At 34.8% G+C, this 22,492-nt stretch overlaps 1 protein-coding gene and 1 non-coding gene across 4 annotated transcripts; both read right to left on the reverse strand.

Annotated features, from left to right (window-relative positions):
• Positions 1 to 3,911: 3,911 nt before the first annotated feature.
• Positions 3,912 to 3,984, reverse strand: TRNAK-UUU (transfer RNA lysine (anticodon UUU)). Its single transcript has one exon. It is a non-coding gene; the product is annotated as a tRNA-Lys (tRNA).
• A 4,020-nt stretch (positions 3,985 to 8,004) lies between these two features.
• Positions 8,005 to 16,787, reverse strand: LOC132606853 (transcription factor MYB3R-3-like). 3 transcript variants are annotated; one of them, XM_060320509.1, is made up of 9 exons: positions 16,561 to 16,787; positions 15,797 to 15,942; positions 15,107 to 15,158; positions 14,739 to 14,796; positions 11,799 to 11,893; positions 11,591 to 11,694; positions 11,162 to 11,290; positions 9,028 to 10,108; positions 8,005 to 8,388 (listed from the first exon to the last, which is right to left on the reverse strand). In XM_060320509.1, exons 2-8 carry the CDS (start codon positions 15,940 to 15,942, stop codon positions 9,037 to 9,039), a joined length of 1,656 nt encoding a protein of 551 aa, XP_060176492.1. In that variant the 5' UTR covers positions 16,561 to 16,787; the 3' UTR covers positions 8,005 to 8,388; positions 9,028 to 9,036. The 3 variants fall into 3 exon arrangements, with proteins under 3 accessions (XP_060176492.1, XP_060176493.1, XP_060176494.1); XM_060320510.1 differs by having other exon boundaries at positions 15,797 to 15,961; XM_060320511.1 differs by lacking the exon at positions 16,561 to 16,787 and adding an exon at positions 16,044 to 16,493.
• Positions 16,788 to 22,492: the final 5,705 nt, after the last annotated feature.

Here is a 22,492-nt window from a genome sequence, read left to right on the forward strand (position 1 = left end):
TACTTGTATTTTATTACATGTGGTTATGTTCGAAACTTCCAATTCATTTCCGCATCTTCCGAATTGTGTCTCTATTGAGCATGTGAATGGAATTTGAGTCCAAGACAAAAATGCAACTAGAGGTTATAAGTTAAGTGTGAAAGAATTTTATTTTAACATGCCATCGAAGATTAACAATAGAAATTCTAAATTTAGCTACTATATAAATTGACTTTTTGCAGATCTTTAAAGTTTGTGCCTGTCTTTTATCTTCTGCAACCTGAAACATACTATCAAAACGAATGATGGTCACTTACAGAAGTTTAATAATTAGGAGCTATTTTATACCCTAGGTCTTATTCATTTCCTATGGCTAAACGAGTATTACTACAAATACTAAAATGGTACTTATGCCTAAATGGACCCAAAATGATTCTAAATTTTAACAAGCATAGACCTTTGAGGTTACTTTTTGGTCTCTAAATTCTATTTTCTGCAAAGTGAAATTTCAAAATAAAGGCTGCTTTGTTCAATGTACAAGAGCAAATTGGAAAATCTAATAGGGGATATGATACTTTTATGCTGTGTGGATAGTGAATTGTAGCTCCCGTAATACACCTTTGGGTGCATTTTTCTTCTCGCAACTTGATGCTTCGTGGGTTCCTTTTCTCCAACTTTTATTTTTGCAAGGGATGGCAACGGAGGCAGGGTAATGCATACTTTTGTTGTAACAGATTAAAACTTTTGGAGGACCAGTTTTCATCTGTCTGCCCTTCCCTCGCCCGGCCTTGTTGCCATTCCTATTTTTTCCAGCTTGATAAATCAAGAAAGTTTGATACGAAAGCAAGAACAGAAATTGAGGATACGGAGTACTAAATAATGAGTGACATTATTTATTAGGTTGTGGCGGGATGAACATAATCTAGTCACCTTTAATTGGAACTCAGAGGTTTCGATTTTTAGCTTTGGGATTGAAAAGTATCCTGTAGGAAGCGATTTCCCTTTTAATGGGTCTTACATGGCGCAAATCCGAATTAGTTGAGGACACAAAATTAATATTGGGCACGGGAGGTAAACCAAGAAAAAATGAGGGACAATATTTGAAGTCTGAAAAGCTGATTCTTCCCCTATTGCATAAAGCATCTAAGCTCTTTCCCTTTTTGTATTGGTCGTCAAAATTGGCAAACAAAAGAAAAAATCTTGATATTCTCCGATACTTGAAAGATTTAAAAGTTAGGGATAGGTCAAAGAGATTTCTTTTATTTTTCAACCCGTTGCTCGATACTTACTTTGTGCCCTGACTAATCTAGATAGGCCCATTGAAAGGATAAGCGCTCCTCTACCTAAAATTAATTCTTTTTTTTTAGTACTGCTTTAATTCAAAATCGTTGGTTAAGACTGATGGGTACAATTTCAGACCCTCGGTGGCAACGCAAATGTATACTACATATATTCTCTCACCACCACCCAACCCCCCCCCCCCCCCCCCCCGACCCTCGATCTTTCATGTGTTGTCAAAATAGATAATAAATGGACCATTTCCCTTTGCTACTTTTTACGGTAATGAAAATTCTCCCATCTTTTATTGAACTACTTGTTAGTCAACCAGGTACATATTCTTTGGTTAAAGTTCCACATTAGAGATGGATTAATGGTTTATAGGCTCGTTGAGTAGTCATTAGTTAATTATCCTATTCGTATTTTAGCTGAATTTAATCCCTAAACCATTTGTGATCTAGTTTAACTTCTCTTTAATAATTATTCCCAATTTTCATCTAGTTGACTTTTATAATTCGGGATTAATTTGCAATTTTTTCTCTTTTCATTTATAGGTTGTATATTTGATTTTTTTTCCCCTAGCCATCGGATTATTAGAGTAAAAGCAAATCCCATAAAGTTATGCAACACTTGTGCCGCCACCCAAGATGAAAAGGAGAAAGGAACATATTTGCCTTTCTCCCTACCAATACTTCTTGTGGAAACGGTAACAAGTCTCAAAGTGGGGCAAATGTATAGTATTGGAGGATGCACTTTTCATCTATTTGTCGTGTAAGAATATCTTATGGGATTTGTTTTGGGACGTTATATTCATAGCTTTAATATTTTATCAATATGGGTTGTGGGATGGTTGCGGTCCCTCTACCCTTAACCAGAAGTCTCGAGTTCGAGTCCTAGAAATAGAAGAAATTCAGTTAGCGACGCCTCAAAAATGGGCCTTGCAAAGTGTGATCTGGATTAAGTTGGGCTCCAATACATATATAGGACACTAGGTTGGAAACCTAAAAAAACAAAACTTAATATTTTAGATTGAATGTCCAATATTTTTTAAAATATACTAATTATTAAATTTTAATGTGTTTGTTTTGACACCTTTTCCTCTCTCTCAATTGAGTCGATCAAGTTATTTTGGTTCCATCGTCTTTCTCAACCCAATCCATCGAGTGCATAAACATACCTTTAACTTGTTGAGCTTTGTCTCTTCATGCATATAGAGAGCTCCAGACCCATTTATCAACATGGTGTGCTCTCTATCTCTGCATAAGGTCTACTCTAAATTTCCTATCCATGAAAAAAAAAAAAAAACTTTAATCCACGTTTAAACACATATCAGATTTCAGCTACATGAAAGCATTAGAGAATTATTTATCTGACATTAATTGTGTAAGAGTACCAAAAAAATTTATAATATCCAAGGTCAATTGCCTTGTTACTTTAAGGTTATGGATTAAGTACTAAAATTACTTCACATGTAGTGTTAGGTGTGCTTTGAATAAAGGGAAAACACCATAAAATATTCCTAAAATGTAACATATTTACCCGCTCATGTCCCTTCCTAAAATAATTTCGCTTCTTACCCAACTGATCGAAAATATTTACCTGAGTACCCCTCGCCCAAAACTCTTCCTCCATAATACCATCACTGTATATTTATATATCATGATGGTATCATGGAGGACTAAGAGAAGGACTGAAGCAGTCCTCGATGGATCGTCTCAGTACATTTATGTACCACGGTAGTATCACGGAGGTCTGATGAGTGCTTTATTGAAGGACTGAAGCAGTCCTCCATGATACCATCACAGTATATGTATAAAAAATATACAGTGATGGTATCATGGAGGACTAAGAGAAGGACTGAAGCAGTCCTCGATGATCTCGTCTCAATATATTTATGTACCACGATAGTATCACGGAGGACTGATGAGTGCTTTATTGAAGGACTGAAGCAATCCTCCATGATACCATCACAGTATATGTATATAAAATATACAGTGATGGTATCATGGAGGACTAAGAGAAGGACTGAAGCAGTCCTCGATGACCTCGTCTCAATATATTTATGTACCACAATAGTATCACGGAGGACTGATGAGTGCTTTATTGAAGAACTGAAGCAATCCTCCATGATACCATCACAGTATATGTATATAAAATGACGGTATCACAGAGTCTTTTCTGAGAAAAGTGTTTTTTTTTAATAAATGAACATGATACCATCTCAGTATATGTACATATCATGTTGGTCTCACAAATTTTGGGACATTTCAGGTAAATAATTTCGGGACATGAAAATAAGAGGGGTATGAGCGGGTAATTATTTTATTTTCAGGGAACAACGACGTTCTTTCCCCTCAGAATTAAATCTTGTATTTTAACTTGCATTTTAATCCACACTAGTTGATGAAGTAAATATAAGGAAAACCACTATAATAAGTGAAAGAAATTAATTCAGTTATATAATGGATAAAACTCATAAATAACCACTTTACAATTTCATAACAAGTGATTATTTTTTAAAAATAAGGTCAAAGAGAGCCAGCAAAAGCAGTATCTACTCATCATATAATCGGAGGCCTGGCCCATAAATTTTAAAACAAGTTTTCGGCCCAAAACATTAGGAGACTCTCTCTGTGGAAAGAAAGGTAATTGGACGCCGTCTGTGGGAATCGAACCCACGACCACGTGGTTAAAAGCCACGCGCTCTACCAGCTGAGCTAAGACGGCTACTGTTGTGTTTTGTTGTTTGTTGTTCTTTGAACTATTTGAAGAATGAGTTGGCCTAATGCATCATTTCAAAACTACTAGTAGCATTTGCAAGTCATCATCCATTTCTTGTTTTCGTTGTGTACCCTCCCTGTCAATTTATGTGATTCATCTTGATTAGACGCGAGATTTTAAAGAAAAAAATTTTGAGTTATAAATATTTATGTAGCTATAAATCATCACTTTAACAATCAAATAGAAAATTTAAAGTAAAATTATTTCTAAAAATAAAAATGTATATCTTTTTTTGAAACAGACTTAAAAAGAAAATATCTCATATAAATTGAAAGAGATGGAGTATGTGTCGACAAACAAATAATGAAAACCAATTCAACACATGAGGATCTTACTGTGGCGGAGGTAGAGTGGAAAGATACAAATTCAATAGAACCCCGTTGCTTTGGTTCATACTATGTATTTATCTTAAAGTTTTATGTAATATGTATGAATTATCAATTTAGAATCCAATAACTCAAAAGAGCTGGAATTCAAAACTCATAAACTTCAAATCATAAATCCTCCTATGGTATCTTATACAAGCCCCTCTATAATAACACTGTTTGTCTGAATATTTTTTGATTGCTATACCGAAATATTGTTATAGACAACACATAACATGACACAACAAGAAAACTGATTCCAAAAAAGATTTGGCCATTATAGTGTGATATTATCTAACTATATGGGTATGCGTCCTAGATTGGAGATTTACTTTGGCATTTATTTATGAATCAAAACTAAAATGATACTATTCGAGATGCACACAAATGGATAACTCGAAAATACAGAGATTTAAACGTTTCCTAGAAGTATTAATTTCTCCAATGGGAAGGATTCGAGGTGAGAGCAAACGAGATATTACTCCCTACATTTCATTTTGGCATAATACATAAACAGATCCTCAAATTTGGCCTTAGTTGGCAAGTACGCCCACCAACTTTGGTTGTGCACAAGTAGGCACCTCAACTTGTATAAAGTTGAACACGTAAACACAAATGCTGACATGGCACTAACATGACACATAATTTTGGAGGTGTCTACATGATCATTTTGTAAGTTGAAGTGTTCAACTGAAAAAGTAGAGACAAGTTGAGGTGTCTACTTGTTCACACCCAAAATTGGAGGGCATACTTACCTGCTGAGGCCAAGTTTGAGGGCATATTTATGTATTATGCTTTTCATTTTATGTGATAATGTTGATTTAATTGGTAAAATATTAAAATTTAAAGGGGAAATTAAAAGCCTTCTCAATTCTCACATAGACCAAAAGTACTTTAGAACCTATAGTAAGGATAAACTAAGAAATTAAAAGTGAGTTGGCAAGCCTTCTCCAAGGTCATGAATAACAGACTTGCCAAGATCATTCCTAAAATCATTTCTCCTAACTGAAGTGGTTTTGTTAAAGGCAGGGCTAATGGTAAAAATGTTTATTAGCTCAGGAAATAATTCATGGGATGAAGACGAACAACAAGGGAGGCAATGTTGTGTTCAAAATATACATGAATAAGGCCTATGACATAATGTCTTGGAAATTTATTTGCATTGTAATGAGGAAGATGGGGTTAAGAGAAGATTGGATTCATAATATATGGAACTTGTTGTCTAACATATGGTACACTGCGGTGATAAATGGGGAAAGACATGGGTTTTTTTCAATCTGAGAGAGGGGTGAAACAGGGTCACCCGCTATCACCTTCCCTTTTTATCATTGCTGATGAAGCCTTATCCTCCCCTTTTAACAATCTTTATAATGACTTTAGGTTCATTGGCTTTTATATGCAGCCTGATGGTCCTAGGATTAATCTTTTGTCATATGTTGATGATCTAACTATCTTTTGTGCAGGAAAATCAGAAGGAGGACTAGGAATCAGATCCCTGCAAGATGTTTCAGATAGCTTAGGGGCCAAACTGTGGTGGCAATTTAGAACCAAGACTTCTCTATGGTCTGATTTTTTGAGAAGCAAGTACTCAAGGAGGGTTCATCATGTTGCTAGAAAATGGAGCTATACTGAATCACATGGGTGGAGAAGACTGATGAAAATGAGAGACAGAATGGAGCATCCAATACAATGGAAGATTAACAGTGGAAATTCAAGTTTCTAGTGGGATGATTGGACAGGTATTGGGAGACTTGCTAACATTGGAAATGCTTCTACTTCTATCAAAGGTAAGGTTTCTGATTACATTAAAGATGGGAAGTGGAATATGGCAATGCTCAGGAAAGTGCTTCCTATTAGTACTGTCATTCATAGCAATGGAATTACAATAAAATGTTCCATTTTGTTGGACAACCTGTTTGAACTCCTACTACAGATGGAAAGTTTTCTTGTAAATCTACTAGGAACAGTATTAGGAACATCATAGCCCCACTTTTATCAACAAAATGACTTCGAGCAAGGGCATTCCTATTAAAATCTCCTTCTTTCTCTGGAAACTGCTTAAGCAGAAAATACATGTGGACTTGAATATGAGAAAACTTGGGATTAACCTTCCTCTATGTGTTCTTGTTGTTTTATTCATCATCAAGAAGATCAAGAACACTTATTTTATGAAAGCGTGATTAGTAAGAGGGTATGGTTTTTTCATTTCAATGAAATGTTTGGGATCTGTCCTTCCAATAATATGAGACAACATATAGTGAATTGGTGGATGAGCAGAGGAAGAAATCTCATTCATGCTTAAGTCTGCAAGAACTGCCAAGTATTATTCTATGGAACCTTTGAAAGCAAGATGCAAATATAGTTTTGATAATATTTCTATGCATTGTAATAGGATCATTTACTATGTCTGTCAAGATCTTATTATGGTGATTCATAAACAAATCTCTCAGATCCCACCATACATTTGCTGGGATATTTTCCTGAGATTGATGGACAAAGCAGCATTTTATGCATCTGTTACAGCAATGAAATGGACAGCTCCTCAGGTTGGGTTTTTGAAGCTTAATACTGATGGATGCATAAAAGGAAATTCAGGTCCTAGTGGAGCAGGAGGAATTATCAGAAATGATCTTGGGCAATTCAGAAGGGTAGAAATGGAAAGCGACTCCATGATGCTTACTGAATGGATTATGGATGTACATAATCCACCTTGGAGCTTATGGGAGATCATTGAAGATATTTAATGTTAACTGGCAAAGATTGAAGAATGGAGTATCAATCATTGTTTTAGGGAGGGCAATAAGTTTGCTCACATCTTAGCTAATTGGGATCTCAACTGAAACGAGCTCAACAGGCTTCCCAAATAGGCCAAGGGTGCTACACAAATGGACAGAGCTTGAGGAAGACTTTCTGTTGAGAAAAACATGTATAGAATTTATAATTTTGATGTTCCTTGAGTTGTATAATGGCTAAATGAGGCTTGCACCTCATAAAGCCATACTATATTTTTGAGAGCTTACTAGAAATTCTACTTGTCTCATAGAGTGGAGGATGTTTCATTCTAAGTAGGTTCAGGGAGCTATAATTACTCCTCTGATATGTACATTCTGCATTATATATATATATATATATATATATATATATATATATATATATATATATATATATATATATATATATATATATATATGCTTCCATTCATTAGTGATAGAGATGGAGGAGACTGATAATAAAAATTAAAAAAAACATATAAAAAAAAAAAAGAGTTGGCAAGTTTTAAACGTTGCATCTCTTGATGCGAAAAAGTGTGAACGTTAAGATCTATCCCAGCTTTGGACCCTTCTAACTACTTTACTTTCCGTTATAATATCTCCTTCGTTCAGCAAAAAGAAAAATATATGAACGTTGTATTCTTCCCCTCCTTTTTCAGAAGATGAACTTGTTTACAGCATCAATGCTTATATTTGGGAAAAATATAATGTCCTTATCAACAGTTTCAGAATTTATCCAATGTCCTTAAGTGGTACTGCATAGTTGGCAGATAAAAAGTACTATAAAATTTCCAAAATGTATGAAAACCACCCAGTGAGACGGCAACATATGTAAGATCCACCATTTGAGTCCGGAAAACTTGATAGTTTTACCTTATTACTGGTATTAACTGCAAAGATACTACATAACAAAACAATTGATCATATTGAACAAGTAACTATTTTCGACAGAACTTTTCTAATGTCGTATGTATTTAAGGGAGTTTCTATACTAATAGATTGCAACTTATCTTCAAGTTTAATTGTACTCACTGCTATAATATCTATGCATAATGAATGGCCAAGGACCTACAAATAATTGGTGTAGAAGAAAAATCTAAACGAACCTAAAACAAATGAATATATGCAAGGTCAATTCTTCTGGAAATTGATGACGTTTTACAAAAAAAACCACCTGCGGGGCCAGGGTTAAAACACTGATTCCAGCAGTAATCCTGCACAACAGAAACGATGAAACTTGTAACGATGTAATCCAATTAGAGTCAAATAGTGCTCAAAGCCACAAATCTACAAATCCCCCCCCCCCCCCCCCCCCCCCCCCCAAAAAAAAAAAACCAACAAATGAATATTTTTCAGAAATATCACAAAAATAATCATGTCACAAACAATTGATGACATGGTAATACTAGTGCTAACATGAATGGTTGAACGAAAGCATTTCAGTGAACCGTGTTGTCACATATCAGAATACAGTTAGTGCTTCGTGTAGCAGAAGCAGCAATATAAATATATGTTACATTGTCAGTATTTGGCAGATGTGATTTTTCACCTATTAGATCAGAAAAGAAGTTGCATCATCCATGAGCAGAGTTTAAGTATCTAATCAACAATTACTTAGACACACTGTTAACTGGACTCTTTCTCTGAAGTTTGAACTAAACCTTAATGTTGAGCAGAAATCATATAACAAAGATAACAAAGAAGCTGTTAGAATACTCTGTAACTGAGCTAATATTATGTTACTAAGGATTTATATTAGGAAATTCTGAATATATATCAATCAGAATTAATTTCAGATTCAACCACTAGAGAGTGCAATATTTTGTAATTTAGAAAGAAAGGATGGCGCTTACCATAGGGTTCTAGGTGATACCCATTTTTGTTGCACTTAAACAATCTGCTACATGAGATATCTCTTTGACAGTTGAATCATTTATTCCGGTACTAGTATTGTGCTGTTCATTGTCGAATGCAAACTTAAGCTGTTTCTCCACAGACTTGAAGATGGATTTTCGTTTAGACCTTACTTGATATGGAGGAGAGGCATTAAAAGCCTTGGTATTGCATGGCCCAATGCCATTGTAAACAGGATTTCTTGAAGAACTTCCTCTATTCATACCATATTTTTCTGAACTGTTGGTTTGTTTCTCATCACAAACATCACGCACTTCATCCTTACTCATATCTCCATCTGCATTCCCAATTTCATTACCTGGCGTGGAGCTCAACTTCCTCTTCCTGAATATGGAAGGCGTATTTGGGAAGCTTCTAGCAGCAGTTTTCAGTATGGATTCAGGGGTTTGTGCATACAAACTACTTCCCTTCAGACTACTGGGTGGAGTAAAGAAACAACTAGGTGACAAAATTCGACTGGAATCAGATTCACAATGAGCCCATCGATTATTTAGATGATCTGAATCCATTGAAATACAACTTCCTAACTGTGGGGGTTCGTAATACAATGTACCGCATGTAGGTATTTCACAAGAAAATGGAGTTTCGATGACTTTAAATTGATCAGCTTCACTATTCGTTCCATATCCCTCAAAACTGATTTCTGTAATTGGTTTAACGTGGATAGCATCTATTACTGGTGACTGTGCCTTCCATCTAACAACTTCGGAATCAGCAGACTCATTTTGAGGACCCCTATTGGAAGCATTGATATTTGCAACCAGCAGTTTGGCATCTTGATGATTCTTACTGTTTTCTATTTTACATACATCGGTAGTTCCCGATGAAGCAAGCTCAGTTGAATCTGATCCTTTATGTGAGCAAACAAGAGCCTTTTCAGCTAAAAGTGTACCGGTGGTGTCCTTACAACCATTTTGAAGGCCATCTCCACCAACAGGTGGAAGATTTCCAGTAGCCAAATAGAAGTCTAATTTCTTCTTCAAAGAGCTATTCCAATGGTTCTTGATAGCATTATCAGTCCTGTATAAAATTTGGTCCAGTTATGAGAAAGAAACTTAGTTTAAGAGACACACATATTATGATGCATTAATGCGGTATACTTGAGCGTACTTCTGTTAGGTTATTACATCATTTATATGGCACAGTGGCTGAAAAAATGCTTTAGCTTCGGAGTGATTCTTTTTTCTGATAGTTCAAAATATACAAGCTTTTGAGTGTCAATATAGTTGCTAGCAAATAGCACTAGGTAAGACAAAAACAAATCAGATGATTTAAAACTCTAATTATATTGTCTCTATACATGTGATATCCACAGATAAGAAATATGCACGCAAGCCACTCACTACTAAAGTTGTTATTATCTTTTCTCTAGTCTCTACTACAATTGAGTGAAAAGCATAGCTATCGTGGGAATAATGAGCTTATTTAGTTGGAGAATCAACAAGCATGAAGTTAGAAATCAGGCACCTATCGTTAGGCCTATAGATTCTTTTTTCTGATAGTTCAAAACATACAAGCTTCTGAGTGTGAATAGTTGCCAGCAGATAGCACTAGGTAAGACAAAAACAAATCAGATGATTTAAAACTCCAATTATATTGTCTCTATCAATGTGATGTCTACAGATAAGAAATATGCTCGTAACCCACTCACTACTAAAGTCGTTATTATCTCTACCACAATTGAGTGAAAAGCATAGCTATCGTGGGAATAATGAGCTTATTTAGTTGGACAATCAACAAACATGAAGTTAGAAATCAGGCAGCTATCGTTAGGCCTATAGATTATCTGCCAAACAAAGGCCTCACATAGTCGCACTACAAGACATGATAGCATAAAACTGATTACATTATACACAATTCCAGGAGATCTACAAAATCTTTCAGGATCTTTTTCCTATAGTTTTTTTTTCTGGTGACTTCTTAGAACACATAACAGAAAAACTTCAAAATCAACGCCATATAGATTTCATCTCTCTTTATTCTATTGAATGAAGAAACCCTTACTTCCTGTAGATCATCTACACGTGTTGGACCCACCTAAAGAGATGTTCAATATCTTTGCTGAATGATTACCTTCCATGTAGGACCTTAGCTATTTCAGCCCACTTGTTCCCATGTATCCGATGAGCATTTACAAGTGCTAGTTCCTCCTCCAATGTCCAGGCATCTTTTTTAATATTTGGATTCAAATGATTGTGCCACCTGAGAAATTAAAAAAAATCACTATTAAGCCAATGCAATAAGTAATCAAATCTTGTAGGCTCTCCCATTTTGAAAAAGAAAATGAAAAATTCATCATGAAGGTCGCAGAAAAAGTTGAATCAGCTATAAGCAAGGTAGTCATATTGATATACAATCGACTGACATGCAGTATCTTAGTCCCAGAGCAATGGGGAAAGTTGGCAATGAATCAACGAATTAACTCTGTTAATATATGGAAGGAACAGTTAAATTCAACAAAGATAACATTTTCAAATGTATGACCACCATATCTGATCTTACCTCTCACGACATTGCTTCCCTATCCGACCAGGCAATGATTTGGCTATGACAGACCATTTTGTAGGCCCATACTTAGCCACCAGTTCAATGATCTTTTCATCCTCCTATAAACAAACTCACCAGTCAAATGAAGGACATCGTAAATTACCAAGATTGTCCAAGCACAGCCTGAAATTACATATTAGTATAGAAGAAAAGCAAAACCAACCTCTGGAATCCAAGGTCCTTTTACAAGTTCTGGATTCAGAACCTTTTGCCATCGATGCAGGCATTGCACTTCAGATCTATCCGGAAAGAATTCAGCTGCATGTGCATCAGTGTTTGAATAAAACCAGTTTTTTTTCTAATCACAGAACAAGCTTAAATCAAAAACTGAATGCAATATGTTGCCCAATGATTAACAACTAATGACAGCTGAGATGAACCTCATCAAGAACGACTCACACAAAAAGTTCAGCTAAGCTAACATCTCTGCTCAAAGAAGTTGAGTGTCTGCTCTTCGGTAAACCTTATAAGTTTACCATCTATCGAACCAAGTTTGGCAGACGCCATTGTTAAAGAAAAATATATACTATTCTCTGGAATATCAACAAACAAATATATCTCAATGTCAAACTAATTGGAGTCGTTTACAAGAATCCTCAATATCTATTCCAGTATTTGGTCTCATTTCATTCCAATACTCAATACCAAATCTTAAACTCATCCTTGAACTGACATACAAACCTCTAATCAAACTAAAACATACAAACCTCAGGTGTTCCAATAACAAACAATTCTTAATTCCAACTAGTTGATATTATGTATATAAGTCCTTTGCTTTCATTCGAGTTTGTTCTTAGTTAAGTCCGCATAATTTCAAAAGATTGAAGGTCTTTTGAGACAACTTCTCTCCATGTAACTTAGATCTATCTTGTTCTGTTCTAACACCTTCAACAATCATAACGTCATGTCGTACCTAAGCACAAACATAGTTAGGAGGTCTACATAGGATAAAGGAAAAGCATCTCAAGCGACCTTCTCTGACTTTATCCTCAACGTATGCAATTTACACTTTCCATCGAATGTGTTTTGTTGGTATACCTAATGTCAAATTTTTATTTGTCTACCAAACTAGAAATACAATACAGGAAAGTTGAGAAGAACGAAATAGAGATCACATGATGATTGTAGTAAAAGTCAAATTGTGGAAGTAACTGCCAAACTCAGCCCAGACTTTTTTTTTTTGACAACGGTTAAACCAATGAGGGCTTGTGGCACACGGTTCAAAACTGGATGGATGATGAGCCGCTCTACCTTTCTTCATTTACACACCAACGTTTCTCGGTGGATGACGAGCCGCTCTACCTTTCTTCATTTAACCTTTTATCCGTGGCAGGATTCGAACCCATAACATGTGCCTAACCCACACATCACAAGTTGTGCTCTTACCAGTTACCATTAGACCAAAGCCCTAGGGCCCAAAGCTAGCCTAGACTTAAACCGCACATAATTCAACACATCATATAAGTAATTAACATGTTTGAACATATTGAAGATGCATTTAAAACACGAACAAATAGACCACTTAACAGGTTTGAGATAAATTTTCAAGAAAGCACTACCAGATATTGTAAATGAACCTACTAAAGAAGAAAGTTGAGTATATCATAGCTAACCGCAACATATACATTAGTGCACTAGTAAAATACTACTAAGTCAAACAAAAAGGCCAACCTAGAGCGAGGCAAGCCCAGCCATGGGAGTATTTACGGTTAGCCAATAAAGAAGTCTGTTTTGGTCTCTGACTCTCTGGAATGATTATGTCTCAAAGCAAAGCATAGAAAGCAAATGTCTGCCTTATGTTAAATTCTTGCCGGTTTTATTTACAACTAACCAATTAAGAAGTCTTAGTTGGTTTTGGGAAGAAGGCATCTCAAGAGAAGGCAAAGAAAGCAAACGACCTCTCTTAAGCTAAACCCTTTCAAGAGGACTTGAGATTGACTTTTACACCTCATGCACATTGACTCTTATGTGTTCTATGCTCAACCTATATTGTCATATGATAATAAGTGGTCAGAGATCCCTTTATCTATTCAACCTGATATTGATTTTACCGTACGTTTAGTAGCTTACAACCTCCCTCTCTGTGATCGTCAATTGCTTCTCCCTATCTTGCTATAGCATCATTTTCCTACTCGTTCTTATTTGTAGAAATTGCATTCAATCAAAAGAGGAGAGCACAAAGAAGTTGGACTAAGATCCAGCTTGCAGAGGACAGTAATTTAAAAAAAAAAAAAAAAAGGAGTAATGATATATATCATCTTCAATCTATATTTCTGACTAGAAGATACAAACATGATAAAAAAAACTATATCCAATATTATATACCTCTTGAAACATCTTATTGTACATCACTTATCAGGTCCCATAGTAATCGTATTAGAAACTCTGGTGTTCCGCAATATCAACTTTCAAAGATGAGTGTCGGTATGAATTTGAATCACATTTCATCTGTATTTATTTATTGTTTTTTTTTACGATCGAGAAATTCTCAAGGGTCAGTGGTGCATGGTTTGAAACTTGGTGGATAATGAACCCACTCATCTACCCTTCTCCAGTTAATACCAGGCTTTTGTTTGTGCTAAGGTTCTAGTCCATGAGGTGCTCCTAATCCACACTCACATATTGCGCTCCAACCACCAAAGCCCTAGGGGCACAAAGCAGTATTTATATTCATGGACATTTTACTGTTCCTTTTCTTATGATGGTGGTGTCAGGGCCAGCTTGCACACACCTCAACTATTTCACGTTGTGCCTGCTTCCTCCAGCATAGGTACCGGCCTACCGGGTAATTCTACCACCCAAGACTTAGGCAGATGAGAAGAAATCACCTAGTATTTTCTGCCTGAGCTGAAATTTGAACCTGAGACCTCATAGTTCTCCTCCCCCAACCCTCCCCCCACCCACCCACTTCATTGACCACTAGACCACAATGTTACTTTTGAAATGGGCAAAGGGAAAGAAGACATGCATCTGCCAAGGTTGCTGTCTAACAAGTCTTGCAGCATAAGATTTTTAAAATCTGTAATAGGTTGTGAAGATACTAGCTACTGAAAGATTGTTCAATCTGTAATAACATCCAAAAGCACAACCGAGGAAATTATACCTATTTTCTTCCAGCACTTCCCCCTGTAAGCTGCAACAGCCCTTCTCAAAGTATCATCCTGTGGCATTTGGGGATTTAATTAATCAATACATGATTCCTCAAAGTAAGACGGAAAGCTGAATTTATCACGTAAAATACAAGCAATAATAAATAAGACTTCAAGGAATAAAGCACATTTATACTAATATACCATGATGTTGTAGAAGCACAAACAAATTCAGAAGAAAAAATGTTCCACCAGAAACTAACTTTTCCAAATTCCTACTATTTTCTATTAACCGACTCAGTAGTATCCACTACTGAAAATTTGAAACTGAAACTCAACATAACCTGAACGCTTGGGCTTTAGGCTATTGAAAACTGCTTACCTCCTCAGGAGTCCAACCACCCTTTGCTCGTCTAATTGGACCAGTGGTTCTTCTGCAAAATTGAACTCATTAAAAAATATCCTGATTTACATGTGGTCTAGATGGTACCAAGACTCACAAAACGCCAAAAAAGCATAAATCATTTCTTAGTATCTTGCCATTTAACATCAAAACATTAGCAGCAGAAACACTATGAACTTCAAACACCCCGATCACATCCTAGAAAAACATGATATTTCACATGATTGTAAATCAGCTTTGTGTCTGAATGAAGGGGATGACAGGAGAACAATTGCATCACATTATCGACTCCCACTACTATTCTTCATGACAGTAAATCTTGACATTTAGGCAATGCTATTCAGCTGTTGAATCATTTTCATATGCCATAACGTAGTTCTAAATTCTAATCCTTTTCAAAAATGACCTAAATTAAGGTGTGAAACAGATTAACTATTATACAACCCCATGCACAAGGGTTTCCACTTTAAAAAAAGCCAAACTTCAGCTAAATACCAAAGAATGATACTTATGAAAGTCGTCCACAAATAGCCAAATATAAACTTCGGATGAACCTCAAAATCAAAATTGGCATGAATATACTCCCAATATTCAGATTCACAACTTTTAAAACCAAAAATACAAGGCCAAATATGAGGTCATCATATATAGAGAGGCCAAAAACATTACCGATGAGCTGGCGATGTAGGTGTCGGGCTGCATACTTCTGATGACTTTACAGTTAAACTGCCACTATTTTCAGAAACCGAAGAAGCTGAAGCAGCCGTAGATTGCTTATTCTCAGTACAGCAATCCTCTATTTTCAATTCATCCATCTTCACATAACATAAAAACCTTAAATCACCAATCCAACAGCAAAATTCAATTAAAAAAAGGGAAAATTACGCTCTATGTCTAGTGGGAGAAAATAATTTACACGCTTTAGCCCGTATCTTGAATTTGTTACCCGGTTTAGCTCATATTTGTGTATAAACACCTTTTATACAAGGTTGATACATTATGTATAATGCTTTCCCCCAGGTATAATATTGTATAAACTGAAAATATGGCTACGGGGCGTAATATTTTATGTTGGGCTGTATATTTTTGAAAATTTCCCTTAATAAGCAGAGCAGCAGAATTTCTCTAACCTGTAACAAGAAAACAAAAATCCCAACTCTATGTAAGCCCTAATGATTCCATTGATATAACTAAATCTAAATATCATATTTCGATTTTCAGATCAAAATTATAACCAAGTAAAACTCAAACAATATATCCCTTGGAAAAAAAAAAAAAAAAAAAACCCCGATCCCATCATTAACATATCAATGAAATAACTAAAATCCGATTGAAATTAACCAAACTATAAACAAGTCTAACAAAATCAAACTGAAAATCAATAAAACGGATAGTTTTTAACGGACTTTCAAGAATGTTAATAGCAAACTAACCTGTATTATAAGCTCATTGGAACCCCAATAAATCTGTCAGTTTAATTTCCTGGAGAGAGACAATTGAGCTAACGTTGGCCGTTGAATGATACAGGAAAGTAAATCTTCATAATAATACTAAGAAAACAAATAAAGTTTTGTACATAACGAATATATCACCGACGGGGCCGTTTGGTAGCCGTTAAACATTTTTGCTCTTCGAACTTGTCAGCCCCCTACACTTGTGACAATTTTTTTATTTTATTTTTTGACGCTCGAACGGAGCCTTATTCCAATTGAATACTTTGGTAATATTTAATTAGACACTTTCAGTTCAAATTTTAGAAAAAATTGCACGTAATTTAATTTATCTATTATAGCCTGTTTGGCCAAGTTTATTTTTCTTCAAAAGTATTTTTTTTTCAATAAGTGCTTATTTTTAAAGAAGTGAGGTGTTTGGTAAGCTTTTGGGAGAAAATAAATTCTTCTAGGGTAGCAGTTTTTCAAAAGCTAAAATAAATAGCCTCTGGCCAAAAGCACTTTTGAGAAAAAAACAGTTAGAAGTACTTTTAAAAGTTTGGTCAAACATAAATTGCTGCTCAAAAGTGTTTTTTAAATTAATTGGTCAAACACAAACTATTTTTTACCAAAAGTACTTTTTTTTTATAAGCACTTTTGAATAAAAATACTTTTCAAAATAAACTGATTTAAAAAGCTTGGCCAAACAGGTTATTATTTAGGTAAGCTAACAACATAAATATGAGTTTGATTGGATGGGCTTATAACTTATGGCTTATAAGTCAAAAGTCATAGGTTATGAATCCTAATTTATGGCTATTTTTGTGTTTTGACTCACAATAAGTTTTTAAAAACACTTTTTTATCTTATTCAAACACTACAAAAATACTTAAAAGCTATTTTGACTTAAAAACACCTGAAATAAGTCAATCCAAACAGGTTCTATGTCATCTCATTTAATTATATGCATCAACCTCAAGTAGAAAAAAGTCTGAAGGTTTTACAACTTATTGTGACGAATACATATAATTAAACGAGATAGACATATATTATGTGGTTAACTTAACTATCTAATAAATAAATAAGAACACACGTAAAAAAAATATTAAAATTTGAGACAAAAGTATTGAATTACACTTTATTAAGACTTAAGGTATTCAATTGGAACAGGGCTTAGTTCGAATGTCCAAATAAAATATTGTGACATTTTAAGGTGCTGGCAGTTTATTAAGTAAGCCTTGGAAATTATGATGAGTTTAACGTGAGTATCGTAACGGCGTTAACGGTTTCACGTGTAGGTTACGAGAAGGAAGTTTGAACCTCAAACGGCACATTTCGGTGTTGAATGTTTTCATTGGTTTAGAAGTTCCTGGGTGATTGTACACCGTTGGATTGGAAATTTGTGGCACTGATTTGATTACTGGTGTGTTGATAAGTCTTAACCGAGTGGCCATCTCCTTGATGAGTAATCGAACGGCTGACATTTATTTATGATAAATAGAGGCAAATAATTCAAGTTTTGTGTATTACTAATTACTAATGTCTAGATTTTTCACACTGTCAAACTAAATTGACTTGACTTACGACTACAGGTAGCTCTTCGTGGCAAATCTGCTGAGAAAAAAACTGCTACTAGTAAATTACTATAACTAATTAAATTGCACTAAAATATATATTCCTAACGACTGCCCATATAACTTAAATCATTACAGAAATTAGTTGTGGTGAAGATCTGAAAGTGAGTTCCAGGTCTTAGTTTGAAAGCAATTCTAAATTGTAAGCAACAATAATTACAATTAAACTTCCTGTGTTTCCTTTTACTTGTCCAGATTGCATCTTACACTCTCCTTAAAAGATTATTAATTAAAATGTTTATTTTACTAAATTATCTTTATTAATGATACTTTCAAAATATAAATTTGACTACTTATACTCCAATTAGTTTGGAAAATAGTTACTTAATGATAAGGGTAAAGGTTAAAAAAGTGGATAAGTAAAAAGAAAATTTTATTTTTAATGTACTTGACTTAAAAGGGAACGAAAAGAGTAATTCAATCCAAACAAGTTAGCATTGATTATATGAATCATCACTGGCCACATTTTTATACATTTATTTCAAGTTAACATTGTATTAAGGTGATAAATTCGTTCTAGTAATTTTTAACATCAAACAATGACGAAACAGAAGCAAATCCAAACAATCCCAAACGATTTTGTGTCTGCAAAATGTTATCCATCTGCACTCTTTTTGTTTAAGCTCAACTTATTCTGAAAAAGACATTACACGAATCACTGAGTATCATTAATCAGAAACCAATGTAAGAATTGATTATCAAGAGCAACCATGTTTACTCGACAACCTTCATGCCAATGATCCATATAATAGATGAATCTTAGTCCAATTACAAAATTTGTTAGTTTTGCAGACTGAACTCTCTTCTATTTAAGCTTTCCTCCAACTGCATCAATTGCATTGGTTTCACACAAAGATATTCGCAGTTTAATGACCCGATTAATTTGAATTCGCGTCGCATAAAGCCTGCTAAAGGGGAAAATGCTTTCTACACAAGTGTCTTCATTCCCAAAGCTCAAACATTATTTCTTTAATTAATGGTGGATTATCTGATCAAACCCACAGAATTTTTTGGTAGCTTAAATTAACTCCTCTAATAGAGAAGTTTTACTATGTGTCTCACACAGCTAACATTAATTTGTATGAGGCACTTTTTTGTGAGACAAAAAAAGTGAACCCACATCTTACACTTTTAGCTCCACATATTTTAGGTTCACTTTTTTAGCCTCACAAAACAATTGTCAGTTGTGTGAGGCTAAACCCGTCAACCGGTTCGATTAAACCGGTTAAAATCGGTACCCGGACCGGTAAAACCGGAACCGGTAGAACCGGTTCTGCTTAACCGTTTAAAATATTACCGGTACGGTTCCGATTATTTTGAAACCGGAACCGTTTAAATCGGTTTAACCAGTGAAATTAAAAAAAAAAAATAGTCGTTGGGCCGCCTCAGCCTCACCTGTCCGTTAATGGACCGTTGGCAACGGTCCATTTGCAAAAATGGCCGTTGCCAAACGGTCATTTTATTAATTTTTGGCCCCCAAATTTTTTTTTAACACTTTAACCCATCCCCTACCCCTATATAAACTCTTCTTCATTTTCATTTTAATTCATACCAATTCACTCTTCTTCATCTTTCTCTCAAATCTCAATCTCTCAATTATAGTTACTTTGCAATAATTAGCCACAAAGTCTTATTATAGTTTCAACTTTCGATTATTAATTTTGCAATTATAATATTGTTGGTGGAGTTAGTGATTTTTCAACAATCCGAAGTAGCTTTGGTGGATTTGCAATTCTAGCCGCCTTCACTTTGTTGGAAATTAATCCGGCAATTTGGTACCTTCGTTCCAACTCTATCTTTATTTTTCGCAATTTAATTCTAGCAATTTAATTTGTTGTAATTTATTTTCTTGTGATTTATTTGATTGTGATTTAAATTAATTCTATTTAATAATGTCAAAGAGATTAAGACGTGGTGCCGGTAGTAGTAGTCGTATTGTTAGGGGTGCGCTTAATGAGGAAACATTTGTGGAAGAAACACCTAATTTAGGTATTGATGTTGGTGGAAATAATCCACTTTTAGGTCATGAGGCAATGCAACAACATTTTACCGACACTTTTAATGAAGATTTAGATGATGATGATGATGAAACACAACCCCCCGAAAATCCCATAGGAGATACATGTCCTGCCCAATCACATACACAAGACAAACCGCCTAGAACTCGTAAGCCAACAGCTAAAGTTTGGAAATTTATGACTAAGAATAGGGAAAATCAATCAGCTACATGTACCATATGTGGACAAGTATTTAGTTTTAAGCAAGGAACTGGTAAGGATGGTGGAACGGGTACACTAAATGCTCATATGAGAACCAAACATATGGATGTTTGGGGAGAGAAAACGGATTCAAATGTGGGGGGATTCAAATGACGATAGACCCACGAACCGGTAGAAATTTTAAGTATAACAAGAAAAAAGAGCGTGTAGAAATAGCTAAAATGGTAGCTTATGATTGTTTACCATTTTCCTTTCCCTCAGGTTTGGGATTTGTTACTTACATTCAACGTTGTTATAATCTGTTATTTGAGGGTATTCCTAGAAGTACTTGTAGAGCCGATGTTATAGATTTGTTTAAAAAATATAAATTTTTATTTGCACCATGTATTTAATTCTTTAAATTGTAATGTTTGTCTTACCGCTGATTTGGGTCTTAGTATTAACAAGTTAGATTTTTTTGCTATTACATGTCATTGGGTTGATGATAACTGGGTTATGCAAAAAAGAATTATAGCTTTTTTATATGACGAAGGAAAAGGTCGTCACGATGGAAAAATTTTAGCCGATTCAATGTCTACTATTATGAGATTTTTTAACATTTATAGAAAAACACTTTGTATTGCTTTAGATAATGCTTCTAATAATACAAAGGCGATAGGTCTTATAAAAAGAGAACTAAATCCTCCGCTAAGAAATATTTTTCATGTAAGATGTAGTTGTCACATTTTAAACTTAATTGTTAAAGATGATCTTGTGCATTTTGATGATTCTGTTCAAAAAGTTAGAGATGCGATTGCGTTTCTTTTTTGTAATGCTAATAGGGGAAGAATTAGAGATTTTAAGAATGCTTGTGTGGAAAATAACCTTAGACCTAAGAAAATTCAAGTAGAAATTGAGATTAGGTGGAACTACACTTACATTATGCTACAACAAGCATATGAGTACAACAAGGTCACAACAAATATAATACTGATAGTGATGATTGGTTAAATTATTCGCATTGAGAAGATGTTAAAGAATGTGTTGAACTCTTAGAAATTTTTTATAATGCAACTCTTGCTTTTTCTAAACAATTCTATCCCACGGTAACCGGAATTTTAGCCTACTTAGCGAAAATAGCTAGAGTTTTATAAGAGTATAAATATAAACCCGATTATCAAGTGGCTATTTTTGAAATGACAATCAAATTTAAGAAGTATTTTTTTCGCATCCCAACTTTATTTATATTGGATTCTCTTTTAAATCCTTGTTTAAAAATGTCTTATACTAAAAATTTGGTTAGTCAAATTTATACATTTTTAGAAATTGAAGAGGGAGTTCAACCATCTTTAGCTGAAGCCGAACTCGCTATTAATGATGAGTTTAGAAAAGTTTTTACTCATTATTCTAGTTTGGAAGAACGTGCTACACCCGTTGCTCCACGCCCTACTACTTCTCAGAGTGGCAAAAAGGGCTTGTCGGGTTTAAAAGTTTTACATTCACAGCCAACTTCTTCTTCTACTACAAACTTTGATGAGTATAACTTTTATTTAATGCAATCAAATGTGGATATCAAGGAACTGGATGACTTGGACGTCTTAGCATGGTGGAAGAAGTACAAGGCAAGTTATCCGGTACTTTCAAGAATGGCTCGAGATATCCTTACGGTTCAAGTATCAACTGTGGCTACGGAGAGCGTATTTAGCCAAGGAAGACAGCAAATTGGAGACCATAGACATTCATTATCCGGCTTTAGCTTGCAAGTACTAGTGTGCATTCGCGATTGGATTAGATCGGAGCGACGCAACCAAAACTTAGAAGCGGAGGAAGGCGAAGAGGAAGAAATTGAAGATTTGATAGCTAGTGGACCGGACCAAATGGAAGACTTTGAAGATATTTCCATGACCGAATATGATGTGAGGGAAATTAACGAAATGATTCAAAATTGGTGATTTTATTATTCTACTATTTTTGTACAACTCACGTATTATTTGCAAGTTAAAAAAAACTACAACTTGCAAATAAATGTTATCCAAGAATGAATAAAATATATGGCTCATTGAGCTTTCTTCTATTTACTTGTGTTCATATTTTTACTTTTAT

This window comes from Lycium barbarum, chromosome 8 (assembly GCF_019175385.1).
Source record: "Lycium barbarum isolate Lr01 chromosome 8, ASM1917538v2, whole genome shotgun sequence".
NCBI classification, from domain to species: domain Eukaryota; kingdom Viridiplantae; phylum Streptophyta; class Magnoliopsida; order Solanales; family Solanaceae; genus Lycium; species Lycium barbarum.

Excerpts from the sequence above, each read along its gene's own strand:
- LOC132606853 (XM_060320509.1), bottom strand. The coding sequence starts at position 15,942 with ATGGATGAATTGAAAATAGAGGATTGCTGTACTGAGAATAAGCAATCT. Across the intron at positions 11,894-14,738 it reads GAAGTGCTGGAAGAAAATAG|CTGAATTCTTTCCGGATAGA; the intron begins GTATAATTTCCT and ends ATGCACATGCAG. Across the intron at positions 11,291-11,590 it reads GGGAAGCAATGTCGTGAGAG|GTGGCACAATCATTTGAATC; the intron begins GTAAGATCAGAT and ends TTAATTTCTCAG.